Raw genomic sequence first — 23746 nt, 5'->3', positions numbered from 1 at the left:
TTGCGCAATGCATAGAAAATCTATTTGGAACAGCAGGGTGCCTGGAAAATGCCCCTCTGAATCCTTGATGCAGAGTAATGAAAACATGAACCCATGTAGGGACAGAGAAGCATCATTTTTCAATCTAAGCAATAACAAAAAAAATTAGTTGCATCTAAAAGTCTGAAATATGTTCAGGACTAGACCTATAATTATATTGATTGAATTAAGCGAGGATAAGAGCATTCTTCAGAGTGGTTCTGCTTAAGATGGTCATTCAAATAACTTTGTTGATGACCCTGACAGCAGTTTGAAGAAAGAGTGAGGTTTTTGTATGCAAGAAATCAAAAATATTACAAATCTTAATTATTTACTTTAAAATGAAAAAACAGCATTACAAGCCCAAGATTGACTTAGAGCAGTGTTTTTCAACTTTTTTTTACACCCGTGAACTGGCAAACTACTAGGACTAAAATTTAAAAACCCCGTTTCCGCCCCATCTCTGCGAGCTCGGTCACCTCAGTAACTATAGAAAAATAGACAAATATAGTACAAAGTATAAACAGCAGATATAAATTCTCAAAATTGACACGTTTTGATCACTAAATTGAAAATAAAATCATTTTTCCTACCTTTGCTGTCTGGTGATTTCATGAGTCTCTGGTTGCGTTTCCTTCTGTCTGTGTATCCTTTCTTTCATTTCTTTATTTCTGCACTCAGGCCCAAGAATTGCCCCTTTCTATTCCCTCCCTCTTTCCTTCCTATGTCCTTAGTGCCCCCAGTGCCTCATTGCCATGTCCTTAGTGCCCCTAGTGCCTCATTCCCATGTCTTTAGTGCCCCCAGTGCCTCCTTCCCATGTTCTTAGTGCCCCTTCCTGTCTTTAGTGCCCCCAGTGCCTCCTTCCCATGTCCTTAGTGCCCCTTCCTGTCTTTAGTTCCCCCAGTGCCTCCTTCCCATGTCCTTAGTGCCCTTTCCTGTCCTTAGTGCCCCCAGTGCATTCTTCCCATGTCTTTAGTGCCCCCAGTGCCTCCTTCCCATGTCCTTAGTGCCCCCAGTGCATTCTTCCCATGTCTTTAGTGCCCCCAGTGCATCCTTTCCATGTCCCTCTCACTGCCTTCCACACTTTGTCCCACCCCCACCCCCGAAGCCAGCCTGCCTGCCCATCTACCTCTCTCCCTCCCTCTCTGCCCGCAAAAAAAAAAAAAAAAAGCCTCCCTCCTTCCTTTCCCCTGCTCTTACCACCCTGCCGCTACAGCTGACAGGAAGTCTTTTTTCCGACGTCAATTCTGATGTCAGAGAGGATGTTCTGGGCCAGCCAGGCAGCGATTGGCTGGCCCAGAACGTCCTCTCTGACGTCGGAAGGAAGATTTCCTGTCGGCTTTAGCTGTAGCGGCAGGGCGGTAAGAGAAGGGGACCCTGGGAAAGGAAGGAGGGAGGGAGAGGAAATGATCGCCTGTCCCGTTTCCCCAAGCACAGCTTTGGGATGCTGTGTGTGGGGACAACAGGACAGGAGGTCTGAAAATGGACTTATGGTCATTTTAATCTTGCCGGCCCTGCGCGGACCAGCAGAAATTTCCTGCGGACAGGTGGTTGAAGAACAGTGACTTATAGAAGGGAACCAGTATCAAGTATCACACAAACCAATTCTATTCAATGCACCATGTTATCACCTTAAGGATGAAGGTTGTAAAGTACCTGTCTGCCATGGACATTGACGCAGATTCGCTTGCGCAAAACAAGCTGCATTTCTGCTGGATGACTAAGATGCACAGTCACTCTTACAATCAAATAAACTCGCTCATCTGTTGCTGAACCTTTGCTAAGTTGAGCACAGTTGTGGACAGTGGAGTCCCAGGAGGCTTCTATTTTCACCTGTGCAAAAAGAGATCAAGATTTTTTTTTCTTCTGGTTAGCAAAGAAAATAGGTAACCCTACAAAACAAAGTACCACAATTTCATTTAGCACATGCTTTTTTTTTTCCCCCTCAGAACTAGCTCAAGGTAAGTTACATTCAGATACTGCGAGTTTTTAAGTTTATTAAAATTTTGATAAAACACCAATCATAACTTCTAAGCATTTTACATTAAAAAAAGGGAAACAGTCAAGTGTCAAATTGGGATAATACAGACAAAACAGCCGATATAACAAACTGTACAGACATAAAGTACAATGAAACAAGAGGAAGAAGGGAAAAACTACAATATTTAAAAGAAAAGTATACATTGAAGATAAAAACCAAAGGGGAGAAATCAGAGTTTAAATAGGTCAGTGCAATCTGAGAATAGAATTAGCTTTCGTAAACATCTTTGAAGAAGAAGCATTTTAAACTTCCTTTGAATTTATCTAAATTACTTTCTGCCCTTATGTGGATTGGTAGGGAGTTCCAGATTGTGGGACCAGTAACGATGAATGACGTGGCCTGACAAGTATTCTCCTGAGGCAATGGAGGGTTAAATGACTTGCCCATAATCACACCAAGCCACAGTGCAATCTGAACAAGGCTTCCCTCATTCTCAACCAGTTGCTTTAACCCAGTGGTTTACAAAACTAGCCCTGAAGGTACCCCAGCCAGTCAGGCTTTTAGGATATCCACAATGAATATTCATGAGAAAGATTTGCATGCACTACCTGCAAATCTCTCTCATGAATTCATTTTGATTATCCTGAAAACTTGACTGGCTGGGGTGTCTACAGGACGAGGTTTGGGAACCACCGCTCTAACCATTAGGCTACTCTTCCACTCTAAATTTCAGGTTTTTCACAGTGTCATTAACTGTCAAGGCTCCCTCAAATGTTTACCTCAACCCTGAAGAAAAGTTTCACTTTGAAACATGCATGTAGGGAGAGGTGAAGATAGGACAGATCGCTATTAAGTTAAGTGACGTTCTTCTTGTAGATATTAAAGCATGAAAAAGTATAAGATAAAATGACAAAACAAGTAAAAAAAAACAAAAACACTTTAAAAAACACATTAAAAAAACCACTTTAATAAAGGCTGGACTGACGAAGAGTTAAGCAACCGGTGGCATGGTGCCCGGCTGCAGTCAGAAGGTCCATACAATTGAGAAGAGAATACAATACATAAGATTGAGTGTACCGTATTTTCACGCATATAACGCGCGCGTTATACGCGTTTTTACCTACCGCGCATACCCCTCGCGCGCTATATGCGTGAGCGCGGTATACGAAAGTTTTCAAACATAGTTCCCACCCCGCCCGACGCCCGATTCACCCCCCCAGCAGGACCACTCGCACCCCCACCCCGAACGACCACTCGCACGCGCTCCCACCCGCACCCGCATCCACGATCGGAGCAAGAGGGAGCCCAAGCCCTCTTGCCCGGCCGACTCCCCGACGTCCGATACATCCCCCCCCCCCCGGCAGGACCACTCGCACCCCCACCCCGAAGGACCGCCGACTTCCCGACAATATCGGGCCAGAAGGGAGCCCAAACCCTCCTGGCCACGGCGACCCCCTAACCCCACCCCGCACTACATTACGGGCAGGAGGGATCCCAGGCCCTCCTGCCCTCGACGCAAACCCCCCTCCCCCCCAACGACCGTCCCCCCCCAAGAACCTCCGACCGCCCCCCCAGCCGACCCGCGACCCCCCTGGCCGACCCCCACGACCCCCCCACCCCCCTTCCCCGTACCTTTGGAAGTTGGCCGGACAGACGGGAGCCAAACCCGCCTGTCCGGCAGGCAGCCAACGAAGGAATGAGGCCGGATTGGCCCATCCGTCCTAAAGCTCCGCCTACTGGTGGGGCCTAAGGCGCGTGGGCCAATCAGAATAGGCCCTGGAGCCTTAGGTCCCACCTGGGGGCGCGGCCTGAGGCACATGGTCGGGTTGGGCCCATGTGCCTCAGGCCGCGCCCCCAGGTGGGACCTAAGGCTCCAGGGCCTATTCTGATTGGCCCACGCGCCTTAGGCCCCACCAGTAGGCGGAGCTTTAGGACGGATGGGCCAATCCGGCCTCATTCCTTCGTTGGCTGCCTGCCGGACAGGCGGGTTTGGCTCCCGTCTGTCCGGCCAACTTCCAAAGGTACGGGGAAGGGGGGTGGGGGGGTCGTGGGGGTCGCCAGGGGGGGCGCGGGTCGGCTGGGGGGGCGGTCGGAGGTTCTTGGGGGGGGCGGTCGTTGGGGGGGAGGGGGGTTTGCGTCGAGGGCAGGAGGGCCTGGGATCCCTCCTGCCCGTAATGTAGTGCGGGGTGGGGGTAGGGGGTCGCCGTGGCCAGGAGGGTTTGGGCTCCCTCCTGGCCCGATATTGTCGGGGAGTCGGCGGTCCTTCGGGGTGGGGGTGCGAATGGTCCTGCCGGGGGGGGGGATGAATCGGACGTCGGGGGGGGGGGTGAACGGAGAGTCGGGACAGCGCACGGAGAGGCGGGGCAGTGCACGGAAGTCAGGGGGGTGAACGGAGAGTCGGGACAGCGCACGGAAAGTCAGGGCAGTGCACGGAAGTCAGGGGGGGTGAACGGAGAGTCGGGACAGCGCACGGAAAGTCAGGGCAGTGCATGGAAGTCAGGGGGGGGTGAACGGAGAGTCGGGACAGCGCACGGAGAGGCGGGGCAGTGCACGGAAGTCAGGGGGGGTGAACGGAGAGTCGGGACAGCGCACGGAGAGGCGGGGCAGTGCACGGAAGTCAGGGGGGTGAACGGAGAGTCGGGCAGCATGCGCGGTATAATCGTGAGCGCGTTATACCAAAGTTTTTGTGCTTATCATCGTGATTTCTGCGCGCTATACACGTGTGCGCGTTTTATACGGGTGCGTGTTATTTGCGTGAAAATACGGTATTTGAATCCGGTGTTGGTGAGATACTAACAAAGACTAAGAGTGACACAATTGGATTGAGAAAACAACAGGGACTTACATGCATAGGACTTTATTAACTGTCAAGGGGCACGGTTTCAAGGCCATATCATGCCTGGTTTGTAAGGAAGCTGATTTCTAAGAAGTGCTTGTTGCCTCCTACTTTTATATGTAATTCTCATTTAACCTCACTACCAACAAGAAATACTATATAAAACTATGTAACACACCAATTTCAGTATAAAAGACAAAAAGAGGGAAATTCTATAAATGGCGCCAAGGAGGGACAAAGGATAAAGAGAGCCAAAGGACAAAGAGGGTAATTCTATAAATGCCCTAACTGGGGACGCAAAACCGAATTCCGCATCATTATTTGGCTCTCCTCAGGAAGTCACCATGTACTAGTCTCTAGTACTGTTCCTATACATAAGCCATGCAATATAGTATCCTGATCAGAGCAGGATGCTACTCTCCCAAGAATTACTTTTAAGTTCTGCTCATTGACCTTCTCTCAGGACTCCTCAACAGTGGCTCTATCCATGCAATGACAAGCTAAACCTACAGTAAGTACAGAGCCTGCGGGATAATCCCGCACGGACAGTTGAGGGCAGACAATCGTGCACTGGATTCAGGACACTATTTTACAGAGGAAACTGTAATTTTTCCCTAAAAAAGAAAAGCTGGGGGCGTGGCTTGGACGCGAATGATGACGGTCGGGTGAAGGAGAAGCTCCGTATAAACAAGCTTATTTTGCAGAGATTACTACAAAAAAAAAAGTAATTTACTATAATCTTGATGGTGTGATGATTAAGGTCTACCTCCTTGGCTAAGACGGAGAAAGTTTGAGAGACGATCGAAAGTAAAAGTAAAAGTAAAAGTGCCGTTTCTATATCCAAAGAAGGGAAGTGTAAAAAACGGGAGCTTGACGGAGTTTAAAACTGTTGGTGAGCTGTCTAACAACAAAGATAAAAATTTTCTTCTTTGTAAATGGTATATTAGAAGAATACCGTAGTGCCTGTTATGCTGTGGAAATAAGCTATTTTGAAATGGCATTCTCCTGCCGGTGATAAAGCGAAGTTTGCTGTAGAACATACTTGGCAACGGTTTTTTTTTTGGAGCCATTTCCTTGCTGCCAATTTCGAAAGAATATATATGACTTTACTTCACTGTGAATGATTAATATAAATATAATATAAATGTAAACCTCCTCTGCTGAAATTGAAACAGAATCCGATATAAAAGCTTTGGCTGTGAGAAAGATTATAGAATAAAGGAGTAACGGTTTTTTTTTTTTTTTTTTTTTTTTTAACATGAAGAAAAGTAATATCGAGATAATTGAGAGGCGCTGAAAACTGATAAAGACATATACTTCAAGAATACTAGACAAAGTATTGCTCTCCTTGGTAAGGGCTGCGATTGGGCTTATAAAAGGAGAGAAAAAAAAAAGGATTATCAATCATTCAGCGCTGATGTAAAGTGACTAACAGAATTAGTAAAATAAACATATAAAAGATTGACCAGCCATAAAAAAAAAAAACCTAAGGGGAAAAAACGCTGTTAATTTGAGTGTTATTGCCTTCATAGAGGCTGAGATAAGGCATGAAAGAAGAGAAATAGAGAGAAGGACTGCTGACATTTTTTTTTACTCACAGCAATAGAACTAGAGACAAATAACTGACAGTTGCTCTAAGAACACTGAAATAAAAGTCTTGAGTCTGTTCTAAATACAAGATTGAGACAGAAAACTAAGAAAAGAAAAGACTGAAAAAGAAAAAGGAAAAAAAAAAAATTTTTTGTCTATTTTAAAAAAATAGAAACAAATCCTGATAGAAAATCACCATTATTTTCTTTATAAAATTGATATAGCAAAATTGTAAAAACATAAATTGAAGACTCAAAAGAAAAGAGAAAAGCGGCAAAATATTGAAACTGATACAAAGAGACAGTAAATATAAGCTGAGATAAAGAGAAGAAAAGAATAACAAAAGATGACATCTAAAAAACAACAAAACAAAAATGATTCAGAAGCAAGTGGTTCCGGTATTGCTAGCAGCAATAAAAGATCAAAACCAGAGCCAAATAACACACCCTCAAAAGTTCCGTTACCATCAGATGAAACCCCTGACGTCATGGAAGAGTTGAGACAAATTAAAGAAATAGTATTAGACAGCAATAAAAAATTAAAAAAAGCAATTGAAGATGCTGCAATTCTCACCAAAAGAGTGGATATAGTTGAAAATAAAATAAATGACATAGAAAACAATACAGAACAACTGAATACAGACATGAGAAAATCTAAAATAATATGGAAAGAAGTTGAAGAAATTAAAAGAGACTTGGAAGACAGCAGAAATCGAGAAAGAAGAAATAATTTAAGGATCATCGGAATTCCGGAAGGGGTAGAAAAAAATGACCCTATAACATTCCTGGAACAATTTCTACCTAAAATACTACCTTTAAAATTCAAAACTGCATTAGAAATAGAAAGAGCACACAGAATACCAACACAGAACAAAAACCTTCAATCAAGACCAAGAACTTTAATATTCAAACTATTGAGACACCAACAAGCAGTAGAAATCTGCCAACTAGCAAAGGAAAACAAAAACCTCAAATGTCAGGATGCAAGAATCCACATAGTTCCTGACTTTGCAAAAGAGACTGCACTACGAAGAAAACAATTCCTGGACATGAGACCCCAACTGCGAGCTCTAGGGGCTAGATATGGCCTTCTTTATCCAGCAGTAATGAAAATTACCATTGCTAACAAGACTCAAAATTTTTTAGATCCTACAAAACTTCAAGATTTCCTCGATCAATATGAACAGCCAATGACCTCATAAACAAGAACTTATTATCGAATAATACTAATAACTATTTTGAAAGAAAAAGATAATCTCCTGAAGGTTGGACTGTGGAGAAATCTGTTCATCCTTTGTGACTGCCTTCAAACATATACCTAAGACTTAAAAATATAAGTTATAATATTTGAATTATAATATTCATTATTTTAAATTAATTCATATCTAACTGAATTTGTGGTATACAATGTTGTCATAAGCAATAATTTCCTTAAAAAAAGGGAAAAGAAAATAATTTAAACTTAATATTTAAAAATGAAAACATTTCTAGACACCACTTAGAAATTACTGTTAAAAAACAATTACTTTATTATATAATACAAACCAAAATATAATAATAAACTCAAAAAATAAATTATACATTGGGAATTTATAATAAATTAAAACACCTCTAAAGGGAAAATATAATTAAAAAAAAATAAATAAATAAAAAAAAAAAATAAAAAATAAAATAAATAATAATTGTAGTAAATATAGTTAAATATTTTAATAGCTTGTAGGAGTTATATACACCTAACCTCAAAATGCGTATCCAAGTGGTCATATTAAAATGGGGAGGGAAGGGAGGGAAGGGAGGGAAGGGAAGGGGGAAATATAATGGAGAATGGGAAAAAAAAGGAAAAGGGTATATTCTAAAATATTTAAAAATTGGGAAAAAAAAATTAAGAAAACTAATTCATATAATTTTAAGGAAAATATATCAAAAATGCATAAATGGATCTTAAAATAATATCCTTAAATGTTAATGGTCTAAATCATATGATAAAAAGGAAAAAAGCTCTATTATTTTTAAAAAGACAAAACGCGGATTTATGCTTTATACAAGAGACCCACCTCTCAAATATTGAATCTAGTAAACTACAAGGAGGTTGGGTCAAACATTGTTTTTTCTCACCAGCTACAAGGAAAAAAGCAGGTGTTGCTATTCTGGTAAATAAAAAATGTACTGCTACATTCAAATTAAAGGCAACAGATATTAATGGAAGATGGATAATTGTGGAAATGAATATGGGAAATACTACCATGACGTTGTTTAATATATACGCCCCTAATTCGAACCAAAATGAATTTTTTAAAACTCTTCAACAATTGATATTGCCACTGGCTACTTCAAATCTAATAGTAGCTGGGGATTTTAATGCTGTTATGGATCCTCTATTGGACAAAAACCCAAGTAGATATATGAAATCAATGGGATTAGATAATTTAATACAAACTTGTGATTTAATAGATATTTGGCGAATACTTCATTTTAATGGACGGGAATTTTCATTCTGTTCTCATGTTCACAATTCCTTTTCAAGAATAGATTATATTTTTATATCAAAACACCTAGCACATCAAGTAACAAAAGCTGCCATTGATCCAATTATTTTATCTGATCATGGTGGGGTATGGATTGAAATTAAGATCACAGATCAAAATACAAATAGACCAATATGGAAGTTTGATAATACATTGCTTGCTGATCCAATATTTCGTGAAAATTTTCAAATAAAAATGAAAGATTTTTTTCAAGTGAATGATAAAGATGAGATCTCTAGAGAAACATTATGGGATGCATTTAAAGCATCAATAAGGGGACAAATCATTTCTTATTCGGCTTATCTTAACAAACAAAATAGAAAACAATATGCTAATTTAGAAAAAGAAATTAAAAATTTAGAATTAAAACTAATAGAAAAATGGGAATATTCTATACAACAAGAACTATTAAAACTCAAAGGTAAATACAATGAAATATCATCAAAAATGATAAGGAAAGATTTATTTGCACAGCAGGCATTGTATTATGGAAACTCAAATAAGTCGGGAAGAATATTGGCAAATTATCTAAAAGTGAAAAAAAAGAAAACAAAAATAATTGCTATAAAAGATGAAAATGGTGAAACACTTACACAAATTGAACCAATCTTAAAACAATTTCTAAAATTCTATAAAACTCTTTATTCTTCCGAGACTTATTTAAATAAAGAAAAAGAAGGTTTAGAATTCTTGAAATTATTAAAGGGTCCAAAAGTTCCTGAACATATAAAACGAAGTATGGAAGAACCAATATCACTAAAAGAATTAGAAACAGCTTTGAAATCCCTTAGAGTTGGATCCGCTCCAGGTGGGGATGGTTATACAGTTGAATTTTATAAAACATTTCAAAACTTTTTATTACCCTATTTATTAAATCTTTTTCAATATCAACTTAATAAAGGTTGTACAAATGGCACTATGGCTGAATCATTAACAATAGTTTTGCCAAAGCCAAATAAAGATCCCACTTTGGTGTCGAACTATAGACCAATTTCTTTAATAAATGTAGATGGAAAATTATTAGCAAAAATCCTTGCGTTAAGATTAGCTAAAGCTCTCCCACATATTATAAGTATGTCTCAAACAGGATTTGTTGCTCAAAGACATTCATCTCATAACACTAGACTAGCATTCCATATATTATACTTAACAAAGAAAATGAACGAGCCTACTTTTGCTGCTTCTTTAGATGCAGAAAAGGCTTTTGATAGAATAGAATGGACATTTATGTATCAAGCAATGGAATGGTTTGGTATAGGTCCTGGATTCACACAAATGATACAAACATTATATAGCTCCCCTTCTGCTAGATTATACATTAATAATATGTTTTCAGAAAAATTTAATCTACAAAGAGGAGTTAGACAAGGTTGTCCTTTGTCTCCTTTACTGTTTGATATAGTTTTAGAACCCTTAATATTAGCAATCCAACAAGTAAAGGAGATACAAGGTATAAATCATTCAGATAAAGAATATAAAATATCAGCTTATGCTGATGATTTACTATTATATTTGAAGAATCCAGAAACTACCATTCCATATCTACTTGAACTAATAGAAAAATTCGGAAAATTTTCAGGATATAAAATAAACTGGAATAAATCAGAAATACTTCCATTAAATATACATTGTACAAAAAGTTTATTTAATTCATTTTCTTTTGTTTGGAAGGAAGATGCTATTAAATACCTTGGAATTTGGATTACAAAAAATTTGGAAGATACAATGAAAATTAATGAAAAAAATTTATTACAAAAAGTGACAGAGATGTGTGAGCAATGGAACCCCTTACACTTATCATGGTGGGGAAGAATACAAACTGTTAAAATGATGATATTGCCTGTAGTTTGTTACCAAATGGGAATGATACCAGTTTTCTTCCAAAATTCTTTTTATAAAAAATTAAATAAGATATTAACAAAATTTATTTGGCTTGGGAAAAACCCCAGAATTGCATTAGTGTCATTGCAAAGACCAATTGCGGAGGGAGGGGTAAATTTTCCCAACTTTTATAGGTATCATCAAGCCTATATTTTACGTCAAGGTATGTATTGGATCCTCCCAGAACCCACTGTAAATATCCCAGATTGGTTTTGGCTAGAATGGAGACTTATGTTTCCATTACGTCTTAGTCATGTAGTTAGTGTCAAAATGCCAAGGCTATACAAAGAACATAAAATATTCATGGATACATGGAAAACTTTAAGATATATAAGTAATCTAACTCCTATTCCAATTAATAAATCAACAACTCAAACAATTTGGTTAAACCCCAAGATCAAAATAGGCGGTTTCAAAATAATCTGGAAAAACTGGATAATAGCAGGTATTCGTATTCTAGACGACATAATAAAAAATGGTAAAATGCTGGAGTTTTCACAATTGCAACATAAATTTGATCTTAATAAAACACAATATTTTAGATGGTTGCAATTGAAGCAATCCATTCAGGTAGGGTTCCCTGAATGGAAAAATCTTACTAATTATCATAGCTTGGAATTCTTGTGTTTCCAGATAAATTCAATAGGACATGAAGCTGCACAGTGGTACAAATTAATATCCGGGTATATAAATAAAAAACCAAAAAATGGTCTTAGAGACATTTGGAGCATTGAGATAAAGCACCAAATTAGTGCATCTCAATGGCCACGACTTTGGTCTTGGAGGTTAAAATGTACGGTGTCAGCATCTATGAGACAAACTTGGTTTTTTCTTTTACATAGAGCTTTATGGACCCCTACACGTTTACATAGAATTGATAACTCTAAATCTAATAGATGCTGGCACTGTCATGTTGAAATTGGGACATTAGACCATCTTCTATTCTTTTGTCCATTCATCTTAACATTCTGGAAATCAATTTGGCCTCAAATAAATAGGATGTTAGAAAACCCAGTAGCCTTGACATATGATACTATATTATTTGGAACAACAATGAGAACAAAAAGTCAAATAACATCAAATAACAACAAACTTTTATTTATTTTAACTGGAATAGCAATACAACAAATCACATTGAATTGGAAAAATCATGACAAATTAAATTACACTTTCTGGTGGAATTCTGTTTGTCATATATATAAAATGGAGCTTACCATAGCAACACAAAAAGGATATATTAATAAATTTCAAAAGATATGGAGACCATTAACAGAATTTTGTAATGAATGATTAAATTTTCCCAAGTTAAAATTGATTAGAAGGGAATGAAATGGGATTTTATTTTTGATTTTTACACACTATATCAATGTTGAATGAATTTACAATAAAGTTGTTTTTAAATATTATTGATTGATTGGGAGGGAGGGAGGGGGAATTCTACATTCAAAAGAAATTATATAAATTTAGATTTACTGCATAATATTATAAAAATTGTATAACATTAATTTTCTAAAAAAACTTAAACTTGATGATGATAAGTATGTATATCAAGTGTATGTATTTAAGTATCTAATAAGTTTATATGAAACACTTGTTGTAACAAAAGAAAATGAATAAAGATTATATAAAAAAAAAAAAAAGAAAAGCTGTTTCCTCTGTAATGGGAGGGTTACCCCCCCCCCCCCCAACAACAGGAGCGCCAACAGTTCTAAGTAAAGGAACATGGTAACATAGTAGATGAATAGTCCATCTAGTCTGTCGAACCTGATTCAATCTAAAAATTTATTGTTGTTTTTTTTCTTCTTCTTCTTAGCTATTTCTGGGAAGAATCTAAAGCTGTGCCCGGTACTGTTCTTAGATTCCAACTACTGAAGTCTCCGTCAAAGTTTACTCCAGTCATCTACACCCTCCCAGCCATTGAAGCCCTCCCCAGCCCATCCTCCTCCAAATGGCCATATACAGACACAGACCGTGCAAATCTGCCCAGTACTGGCCTTAGTTCTTCAATATTTACTATTATTTTCTGATTCTAGATCCTTTATGTTCATCCCACACTTTTTTGAACTCAGTCACTATTTTCCTCTCCACCACCTCTCTCGGGAGTGCATTTCAGGCATTCACCACCCTCTCCATAAAGAAGAATTTCCTTACATTGCTCTTGAGTCTCCCACCCCTCAACCTCAAATTATGTTTTCTGGTTTTACCATTTTCCTTTCTCTGGAAAAGATTTTGTTCTATGTTAATACCTTTCAAGGGTTGTGATAGCCCAGAGCACATTGCAGGGTTTCAAGGAAGGTTTAGATAAGTTCCTAAAAGATAAGGGGATTGAGGGTTACAGATAAAAGAAGAGGTAGGTTACAGAAATGGACAGGAACCACATTACAGGTCATGGACCCGACGGGCCGCCGCGGGAGCGGACCGCTGGGTACGATGGACCAATGGTCTGACCCAGTGGTGGCAACTTCTTATGTTCTTAAGACTGGAGAGCACGTTTTTCCCTCTTAGTGATGATGGCCAGCCCGAGACAGGTACAAATCAGTGCTGAGCTGCTATTGTGGGAAGTAAAGGGCACTGGGCTGATTTACTGTTGCTGGTTCAACAGTTCAGGGCTACAGAAAATGTGGCAATTCCTGGCCCCATCACTCTTTCCTCATTCCTGAGCCCACTGCCACTTCCCTGGCAATTAGAGAAGAGGAAGGGAGATCTGAGCAATGGAAAAACTTGGAAGGAAGAAACACAAGAAAGGACTACTGAAACAGAGGTTGATTGCCGATTGCTTGCTGAAATCCTCAAGCTGCAGGAAGAGAGGGAAGTGGAGAAAGAGGCAAGATAAAGTGCAAGGACAAAAGGAGCAAACAAGTAGAGGCTTGATTTGATCTGGAGACAGGAAAAGCAGATTAGCCAGGGATATTGCTGTAAGAGTTGTATTTGGCCCATGTGCAATAGGTTAGGGACTCCTGCTATATGGATCTAATAATAGACATACATTTTGTGGAAAGGGCAGACTATAGAGAGAGTATGAGAGAGTGTGTGAGCGTGTGTGTGTATACTTTCTTGAGATCCAAAGTATACAACTAGCCTTTCCTATTCAAGATAGTTAAGTTTACTAGGAAACATCTTTGCAGAACACCAGCCTCTATTATCAATCCTTCATTAAATAATGCACACTTCCAGTGGAATTTAATTATACAATAATTAGTCTTTAAGCCCGTTACATTAACGGGTGCTAGAATATGTATGTATGTGTCTGTATTTATTTCTTTCTCTCTCCTTAGCCTATTTCTGTATTTCTTTCTTTCTGTCTTTCTTTTTCCTCGGCTGTCCACCACCACCCCTTGCCTGCTCCCCCTGTCCATGCTCCCTTCCTTTTTCTTCCCCTGTGTCCACCACCACCCCTTCACTGCTCCCCTTATCCAGCAGCAGCCCTTCTCCCTTTGTTTTAACTCCCCCCTGTCCAGCAGCACCTCTTTCCTTCTCCCCTTGTCAAGCAGTAGGCCTCCCTTCCTTTTTCTGCCGCCCCTGTCCATCAGCACCTCTTTTCTACTCCCCCTGTCCAGCAGTAGGCCTCCCTTCCTTTTTTTGCCCCCCCCAGTCCATCAGCACCTCTTCCCCTGTCCAGCAGTAGGCCTCCCTTCCTTTTCCTGCCCCCCCGTCCATCAGCACCTCTTCCCCTGTCCATCAGCACCTCTTTTCTACTCCCCCTGTCCAGCAGTAGGCCTCCCTTCCTTTTTTTGCCCCCCCCCAGTCCATCAGCACCTCTTCCCCTGTCCAGCAGTAGGCCTCCCTTCCTTTTCCTGCCCCCCTGTCCAGCAGCACCTCTTTTCTACTCCCCCTGTCCAGCAGTAGGCCTCCCTTTCTTTTTTTGCCCCCCCTGTCCATCAGCACATCTTCCCATGTCCAGCAGCAACCCTTACTCCCACCGACATCCGCCTGAAGCTGACACCGACAACTCTGCCCTCCACCGACATCCGCCTGAAGCCTGCAGGCACCGACAGCCTCTGCGGCCTGCTCCGACTCCCTCTTCGCCGTCACTTGCCATTTCCCCCCCCCCCCCCGGGGAAGCTTGGTGCGTTTCGGCAACCTTCTGTCTGCGGGCCGCCCGCCGGCGGTCCCCGGCCCGTTCAAGAGAGGAGCCGTGGCGGGCAGGTGAGCAGGCAAGAGGGAAGATGCTGGCAGGTGCGCCTGTGCCCCCCCTCCAAATCAGCGGCAGCAGTGAGGTGGCACTCTGGCGGTGAGTGAAGGCGAGGGGGGAGTTGCTCCGTGTTCTGGCCTGCCTCCGTGTTCGAAAATCGAATTCGGCACGGAGGCACACCTCACGGGGACTCACGAAGTTTCAAGAGCGCATGCGCGCTCTAGGGTTTTATTATTATAGATACTATTGTTGAAGAGTCCTTATTAGATCTTAATTTGGTCAAAAATATGTATTAGTTAACATTTTTTGTCTCCAGCTAGGTGCATTGTTCTCAAGCAGTCTGATATGATTTTAACTGAGGATGCCTATTTATGCTTTGTTCTAATCAGAATTTTATTTCTACATCTATAGCAGTGGCTCTCAAACATGACATGTTTTCAGAATATTCCTAATGAATATGAATGAGGGAGTCGCATACAATGGAGTTGACAGTTATGAAATTGTCTCATTCATATATCTCATGCATGCAATAGGGATATCCTGAAAATCTGACTGGCTGGCAGTTCCCATAACAAGTTTGAAAACCACATTCTCTTGACTGGATGAAAATTTAAAGCTTTATGTTTAGCTTTCAAGGCCCTGGCATCCAATTTAACTGTATATGCTCCTTTTGGCTCACTAAGGTCAGTATCTTATTGGCTCAGCTAACGGAGGATTATTTGCCTTCTATTTTATACCCCTTTCTGTCTTAAGATCAGTCAGTACAGTGACAGTATAGTATCAGAACTCTGAAACCATGAACCCTAAAAGGTATCACTTCACAATGACTTACACTCTCCCCTTCTCATTTCCAGCTGACCTGAGGAACATGGTATCTATGCTGAACTTTGAACCCAAATTTGCCACCTGGGAGCATACAGCACTGCCAATGAGCCACCAGACTGGAGGCTTCAAGCTGTTTTTTTGATGTAAAATTTATATGAATGGTGATGCAGAATAAAAAAAATTATTGGAAAGTGAGCTGACAAGGCTCCCTAAGTATCCAAAGCTGGCCTTCGTTTAATCTTATGCCTTTGCCTGTATATCCGGGGAGTGTGTGTGTGTGGGGGGGGGGGGGGATGACACACACGACAAATTCTATAATGGTGTCCAGACACTCTTATTCCATTCCAGAATGAAATGCAAGTTAGCATTTGTGCACCGACATTTAGGTCTTTTCTTTTATGCCATGGAAAAGGCAGGCATAAATGTTAGTCGTAAATGTTGCACTTCAGTGTGTATCTTATAGTGTTCTATAAGTTGCACGATAATATGTGGGACCCGCCCATGCTCCAACCACATGCACATTCCTCTTTCAGTTGCACTCTATGTGAACTGTGCACTAAGCTTGTATTGTAGAATATTGTTTGGTGCTCAACCAGCACTTACATGCTAGGTACTAGTTAGGCTCCAATATTATAGAATTAGGGGGATAACACTTGGGAATAATACTGCCAAGCTGACACAGCATATTGTTCTATGCTAGTGATAGGTGGGCTATAAATAATTTTAAATAAAAATAAATAAATAAATAAAAAAAGCCCTAATTCTTAAAGCAGAAATCCTTAGAAATGAGAACAGCCACATTACATAAGATATTCCCAGTCTAGGCTTTCATGCTGTAAATGAACAGCCCCTCTATTTCAGTGCACACATTGGGTAAGTTACTCCTTACCTCATCATAATGTTTTACTATCTGCAGTTCAAAGAATTCGTCATCTTCTTCCCCAGCAAGTGTAGCATCCCATCCACCAGCTTCAGGGTCATCAATGTTGTCTTGGGAGCTAAAATCATCGGCTAGCAGTAGAAGAGAACAGTGCATCAGGGAAGACAATTTTAGGTGCATTATTCAAAACTACTTATATGATCAGTAACAGGTATTGATAGCATAAAATATGTTTTTGTCTCATAAGATGCTACATAACCAAAATTTATCTGTATAAAGTGGGGAAAGAGTGGAGGTAGTGTCTTAAGTTATAACAATAGTGGTGATATTTAGCTACTATCCATTAACAAGTTTCAGTCCAAATGCAGAAATAGCAAGAACTCAGACAGATAATATAGCTGAAAATATGACTTATGCTCACATCACTCCTCTTCTCAAGTCACCTCATTGGCTCCCTATCCATTTCTGCATAAAGCTCAAACTCCTCTTACTGACTTACAAGTGCATTCACTCTGCAGCTCTGCAATATCTCTTCTCTCCCTATACTCCTCCTCATCGGGTAACACTGTCTGTACCCTTCCCCTTTTCTCTTGCTGCTCCTTACACCTGGAACAGACTGCTTCAGTGTGTATTCCAAGGTCCATCTCTGGTAGTATTCAAATCTAGGCTGAAAGCCCACTTTTTCGAGATTTCTCTTAACCCCCACTCGTTTGTATGCACCCATGCCTGTTTTATCATTCCTTCTCTGGGAAACTCCCAACCCCCTACTTGTACTATTTATCTGATTGATTAGATTGTAACTCTACTGAGAAGGGACTGCTTAATGTACAGCACTGAGTATGTCTAGTAGTGCTATAGAAACTATAAGTTGTAGGAGTAGTAGTAAGATAAATGGATAATCATTAGATCTATTATGTGGGACTCATCTGCTATACACTGTATTTACCTCATTCTATTTGGTAAACCTTCCAAAATGCATCCACTCCTCAGAATCTAGGCTGTGGTATTGCTACTAAGACAATACTAAGAACTAGAGTATGCTGAAAAAGTGTATGAATTCTCTGAATTACACTTCTCCCGATGGCAGGCAAGAATTCTATATAGTAAAGTGCCCTGTAGGTTCTGGAGAGATAGACTAGTCAAAATTCTATTCATTTACCTGTGAAAACCAAATTGGCATGATTGACCCAAGAGTACCTGACACCCTAGGTGAACTTTCAGACATGTGCCTTCCCCCCTCCCCATCAAGGGGTAGTTATCTACAACTTATCAAAGGGTACTTCAAGTCTCTCCTCCCACATTTTCAGCATCTTGCCTTTCTTCCTTACTATTCCATATTCTCCCTCCCACTCCAGAGTTTCCAGCATCTCTCAACTCTGTTCCCCTTTAGGTGCCCAGCATTTCTGTCCTTTCTAAACCTGTCTCCCACCATGATCTTCCCACCTCCCTCTCCTCCCTCAAGGTGTTCCTGCCCTTCCTCTGGGTTAGTGACACAGCATTCAGCATGTAAAGAAATTTTTTGTGGCCAGCATGGTGTCTTCAGCACCTGTGAATACTCAAGGCCTGCCAGTTTCTGATCCCTCCAAACTTTGTTTGGCAGGGAGCAGGCTCCAACATGCCTTGAGCAGGTGCAGATCTTAAAGGCTCCGTGTCACCTATGAAAATCTAGAGATGCTACCTCAGTGCTGCCCTAGGCAGATACCTAGTCTACCTAGTGGATGGGCCAGCCTTGCCAACTGGCAGATCATGTAAAATGGGGAATAAAGATGATCTTGCCCTAATGGTAAGCTTTTTCTGCTGTATCATAAGGCCTCAAAGACTAGGTGGATGATGTTATAAAATCTCCAACACAACCCATTAGATTGGCTGCTCCAAGTTTTGACCATGAATCTGTGTGGCTTAAGAACTGCTTCTGAACTGGTCATTAGTAGATACTGGTTAACTAAATATTACAATGTGGGACTACAGCTCTTGGCCAAATATGCATTATGGATCCAGGATTTTTATATCCTTTATCCTCTGCATTCTTTCTTTCTTCTCTCAATACCACCCCCACCCCCACACTTATTTTGTCACCATCAGCTTTTAAATTAATTAAATTGTAGTGTCACTGGATATGGGTATACAGTAAAGGCCTGGGGCTTATCTTTATATGGTGGTCACCCCAGCTGAATACTAGCTCTTAAAACAGTTTAAGCTTCTTCTGATATGATAAATAGCTCATTCCATAACGAGGCTCACTTCAGTTAAGCTTGATTCACCTCTTTAAAGGGTGGGGAATAAAAAGAGGCTGCTTAGTGTATGGGTGCAAACAATAGCAGTAACTTAGGAAATCATAGAAAAACATGAATTGTAGTGCAGCCAAATTCCCATTTTGGGGGGAGGTCTTTAAATAGTTGGAGACAGCTTACCACTGAGATCCAAGAATATGACAGGAATGTGAGTTTCCATACCAGGCACTGGAGTCCTGTGACAAAGGAAATGCAATTCAATCACATGCACATAACTGTTTGGAATGATCAATATAAGTGCCATAGTAACTCACCCACAAATCAAAATCCTCTAAGAGGAAAATCAATTGGGTACCAAAACTTCTCTACCATATTGTGGTGGAACTAAAAACAAATCTCTCTCTTTACATCAATGTATAGCTCATACATGACTGCACATAAATTAGGCATTAAAATATTCACAAAACCATCAGTCAAAGTTGTAACCAGTAGCATTTAAATTAATGCGACAGCACCAAGACTTCAACGCCTGCTAGAATGCCAAAGGGCACCAGTACTAAAAGTGCATGACAGGTCCGTTGTCTAGGCCAAGTTCCATTAAATATTTTAATGTGATTGTGTACCCAAAAAAGAAATTATCTTCTTACCTTGATAATATCTTTTCCAGTAGACAGGGATGGTATGCTGAACCAAGGGCCTTGCATCTGCTCCCGTGAGTCTGTTGCAGGAGATACTGATCACTGTTTTCAGTACCTCCTTCTTCTCCCTGATCACTGCTGCCCCCAGTCATTTAGTATCAAATCCAGCAACAGCCCAACAGGAGAATGGGGAGACCTCCCTCCCCCCAACAAAACTTTGATCTGCTTATAAATATGGGATACTGGGCTTGAAGGACCTTCAATCTGTCCCAGTATGGCATGTCTTATGTTCTAAAAGAACAAATAACAATCTTTATTAGCAAAATGCCATAAGAAATTGTGGAATTCTGGGGAAACCCTAAGTAACTATATACAGACAAATATACTGTCTTCCAATTTATGATAGCTGGCAGAAAGGTCAGAGACACAGCATTCAAGTAGCAGGAGGTCCAGGCAGGCTGTGCCCACAATGATGGTGGGGAGGGGGAGAGTTAAGCTTACCATCCTCTATCTACTGAACAGACATTATCAAGGTAAGAACCTAATCTCTTTTCCAGTGCAATAGGAATGTTTTGCTGAACGAAGACGTACCTAAGAAGTCCCAGAAACCCCAGGTGGGAGAGAAGCCTGCCTTCAAAACTAAGTCTCCATAGGAGGAGTGCTCTTGAGCTGCTATGTTCACCCTATAAAAGTTGGTGAAAAAGTGTGAAGAGACGACCAAGTCGCCACCTGGCAAATCTCATCCAGAGGAATGGTTCTGGCTTCAGTCCAGGAACAGGTAATTCCTCTCATCGAATGTGCTTGAAGCGCGAATGGAGGCTGCCTACCGCAGGCAATGTAACAGGATGAAATAGCTGACCTGATCCATCTTGAAATGGTAGCCTTGGAAGCCGGCCTCCCCTTCTTAGCTGGATTCGTCAACACGAAGAAGTGGTTCAAGACATGAAAGTCATTCATAACTTCCAGGTAAGGCAAGATAGCCCTCTGGACAACCAGCACCTTCAGGACTTTTTCCTTCAGAACCCAAGGGCTGGAATGCAAACTTCCTGGTTGATGTGAAACGTCGAGACCACCTTTGGCAAGAAAGAGGGAATGGTCCTCAAGGAAACCCCGGCCTCTGTGCAACACAGGTAAGGGTCCCTGCATGACAAGGTTTGCAGTTCGGAAATTTGCCTCATAGAAGTGATGGCAACCAGAAACACCATCTTGATAGTCAAGTCCTCGTGAGCCCTCCCAGCATGATACTCAGGTTCCAGGATAGACAAGCCTGGTGAATGGGAAGCTGCAGCCTCAGAGCACCTTTGACGTACCTGACAACATCCAGGTGCACAGAAAGAGAATATCTGGCACCCTAAGACCTGAAATTCCATCCACCTGAACTTTCAGCTATGTGTTGCTGGGTTCTGTGTTAGGTGCAAGGATGGTGAAGACGGGAAGTGAAGTAATACGTAATGTCACAACAAAACAAATCCTCACTTATTAGGGATAAATCTTCCAAAACTTTCACTGAAGAATACTTCATTCACGAATCCATAACCACAATGGTGATAAATCAAAATCCTTTACTTTATTTTGTACAAATATTGCTTGCTCCAACATTAATGCCCGACAGGACCCGTTTCACCTCGAAAGGCTTTTTCAAGGGTTCCAAAGGGAGCACTCATTTATACGTCTTCTCACTCACAGGGCCGGAGCAGCTTCAAAAAAAAAAAAAAGCTGCTCCGGCCCTGTGAGTGAGAGGACGTATAAATGAGTGCTCCCTTTGGAACCCTTGAAAAAGCCTTTCGAGGGATCTAGCTAGGTATTTGGGATCTGGGTTGGCCACTGTTGGAAACAGCATACTGGGCTTGATGGACCTTTCCAGTATGGCAATTCTTATGTTTTAAAAAATTAGATCTAGAATTGCTTCGCTTCTTGTCAGTTCCTGAACCTGCTGCTCCATAAAGTAGTTCTTGATTTCATCAAGGAATTTTATCTTCCTAGCATGACCTGATGTTACATTTATCCAATCAATATTGGGGTTGTTGAAATAATGCAATGAAGAGCATAATTACAAAAAAATCAAACAAACTATGAGATAATTGTGGCTCAGGCTCTATTTGGGAGAAAGTAATTCCCTCTAACCAAAATCTACAAACAAGAGCAACTCAAAAAAAGAAAAAGGAGAGAAATCAAAAAACAAGGAAAAAAAAGGGGAAAAAAAGATCTCAGTTGTGCTTCATGGGTCTAAAAAAACTCCACTGATAGTCTTTTCTTCACAGACATAATTACAGCAGACTCTCAGTTAACCAACACCCATGCGGATTGATGAATGCTGGATAAATATAGTTTCTGGTTGCTTGAAAGTTACTATTAAAACAGGCCTAACTAATACTGTATCCCATACTATAATAATAATAATAACAACAGTTTATATACCGCAGAACTGTGTAGTTCTATGCAGTTTACAATGATTAAGAAATATTACAGATTGAGTAGTACTAACAGAGTTAAAGTTTAGCGGTCAGTTATTGTGGGGAGAGATTGTGTAGTGCAGCTGCCTATGTACTTTAGGAACAGATATGTTTTTTAGGTGTTTACTATGACATATCATAAACTGTGTTTGAGGAGCTGCCATGTTGTAATGCGGATTTCCAGTGAAAGATTAATCACCTCCACATCCTGAGGCAGCTGATTGGCAAAACGATGGTAATCGTTGATGTGTGGTGTGCTTCTAACTTCTAACTTCAGATGAGTATTTCTCTATCGTAGTTACAAGAGTACTGGTCTGTATAAATATCACTTTTATGGTGGTTTCATTCAGATACTCTAGGTTTGCATTGCACAAGGCTTTTTTCTAGTAAAATATCAATCAAGGAGGTTTTTTATGCCAATAACTTAACTTTACCCCGCGAGAGCCTCCAATTTTTCACGACTTTTGTTGTTTGATTGGTGGAGAAGGGGCTCTGAGGCTTTTTCCTAGCGCAAGGTGATTTTTTCAAGGGAAAGGCATTAATGTGCTGAACCCAGTTTATTTGAAAGAACCCCATGAATGTATAAACGTATTTTATAGAGGGCTTTGTATGTTCCTCATGGTTTATATGTTAGCTGTGCTGTGAATTTTTGAGAGTGTGGTTACTTGGATTAATTTTCTCATTTTGCTTGTGTGGTTTTGGATACCATACATCAGGGGTGTCCAACCTGCGGCTCAAGGGCTGCATGCGGCCCCGGTCGAGGGCGATGCAGTGTTTTCCTCTGCTGCCCCTGGTGTTTACCGTCTTGCCGGCTCCCTCCTCTGTCTTGCTGCAGCGTTTGCAAGTTTGTGCGGCCCCAGAAACATTTTTTTCAGCCAAAAGGTTGGACACCCCTGCCATAAACTGTTCCAGACAAACTACTGAACATGCGGTAAGTAAAGCATGGGCGTACTCAGGTGTGGCATGCCAAGTTTACACTTAAATTTCTGCCAGAAATTCATATTATTTTCATTTTTATTTAAAGTATTATAGCATTTCTTAGATTTTTTATTCTGGTTGCTTGAGAGTTCTGGTTAATTGAGTTCCAGTTAACAGAGAATCTACTGTAGTTTGATTCTCTCCAACAACATATAGTCCATTTATTTATTATTTTTAAATTAAACTCTGGTTGCAGAAATATTTGGTATTTATATCTGGGCTACAATTTCCCCAACTCAAAACAAAATTCCAAAACGCAGCAGTGACTGAAAATATGAAAGCTGGTTAAGGTAGAACCCATCTCTACGGAATAGGCTTCCTTTTCCCCAATATGTTGCCCAGTTCTTAACAAATCTAAAACCTTCCTCCCTGCATGATCGCCTCATCCACACACTGTAGAATGGCAGAGTACCATAAGACCAATGGGGTCAAAGTATGACTCTGCGCTAAAGTCTGAATGTAGAAATGGAACATAGGCAAGGTATGACCTATGAAAACAGAGATTGCAAGTGCTATCAGCAAGTCTTTACTAGGCTGAATTACATAATAGTAATATAAGCATAAAAATGTAGACATGCATACACAACTGTGATAGCAGAACCCTCATTCATTACCATCTTTCTGTGGAGTCAAGAAATCTGGTAAGGCTAAAGCAACTTTTTACATTTAGTACATTTATCACCCATGCTTACCAATTTCAAAGGATCTGTTGCCAATCTGCTAGTTCAGTTACGCTTTGCAAAGCGTGGTGGCTCACTCAGGTATGGAATCTCAAACA

The 23746-nt window shown here is 40.7% G+C and overlaps 1 protein-coding gene across 3 annotated transcripts in view; it reads right to left on the bottom strand.

Annotated features, from left to right (window-relative positions):
- Positions 1-23746, bottom strand: part of KIF13B (kinesin family member 13B) — a 485412-nt gene that overhangs the window by 146700 nt on the left and 314966 nt on the right. For all 3 annotated transcript variants that reach the window (XM_033935468.1, XM_033935467.1, XM_033935469.1), the window contains exons 29-31: positions 19080-19135; positions 16678-16799; positions 1676-1852 (exon numbers count right to left, since the gene is read on the bottom strand). In XM_033935468.1, coding sequence (XP_033791359.1) covers positions 1676-1852; positions 16678-16799; positions 19080-19135 — 355 coding nt within the window. The remainder of the gene's footprint in view (positions 1-1675; positions 1853-16677; positions 16800-19079; positions 19136-23746) is intronic.

The sequence above is a fragment of the Geotrypetes seraphini genome, chromosome 3, assembly GCF_902459505.1.
Source record: "Geotrypetes seraphini chromosome 3, aGeoSer1.1, whole genome shotgun sequence".
In the NCBI taxonomy this organism is placed as follows: Eukaryota; Metazoa; Chordata; class Amphibia; order Gymnophiona; family Dermophiidae; genus Geotrypetes; species Geotrypetes seraphini.
This window is presented reverse-complemented; position numbering and strand designations above follow the sequence as displayed.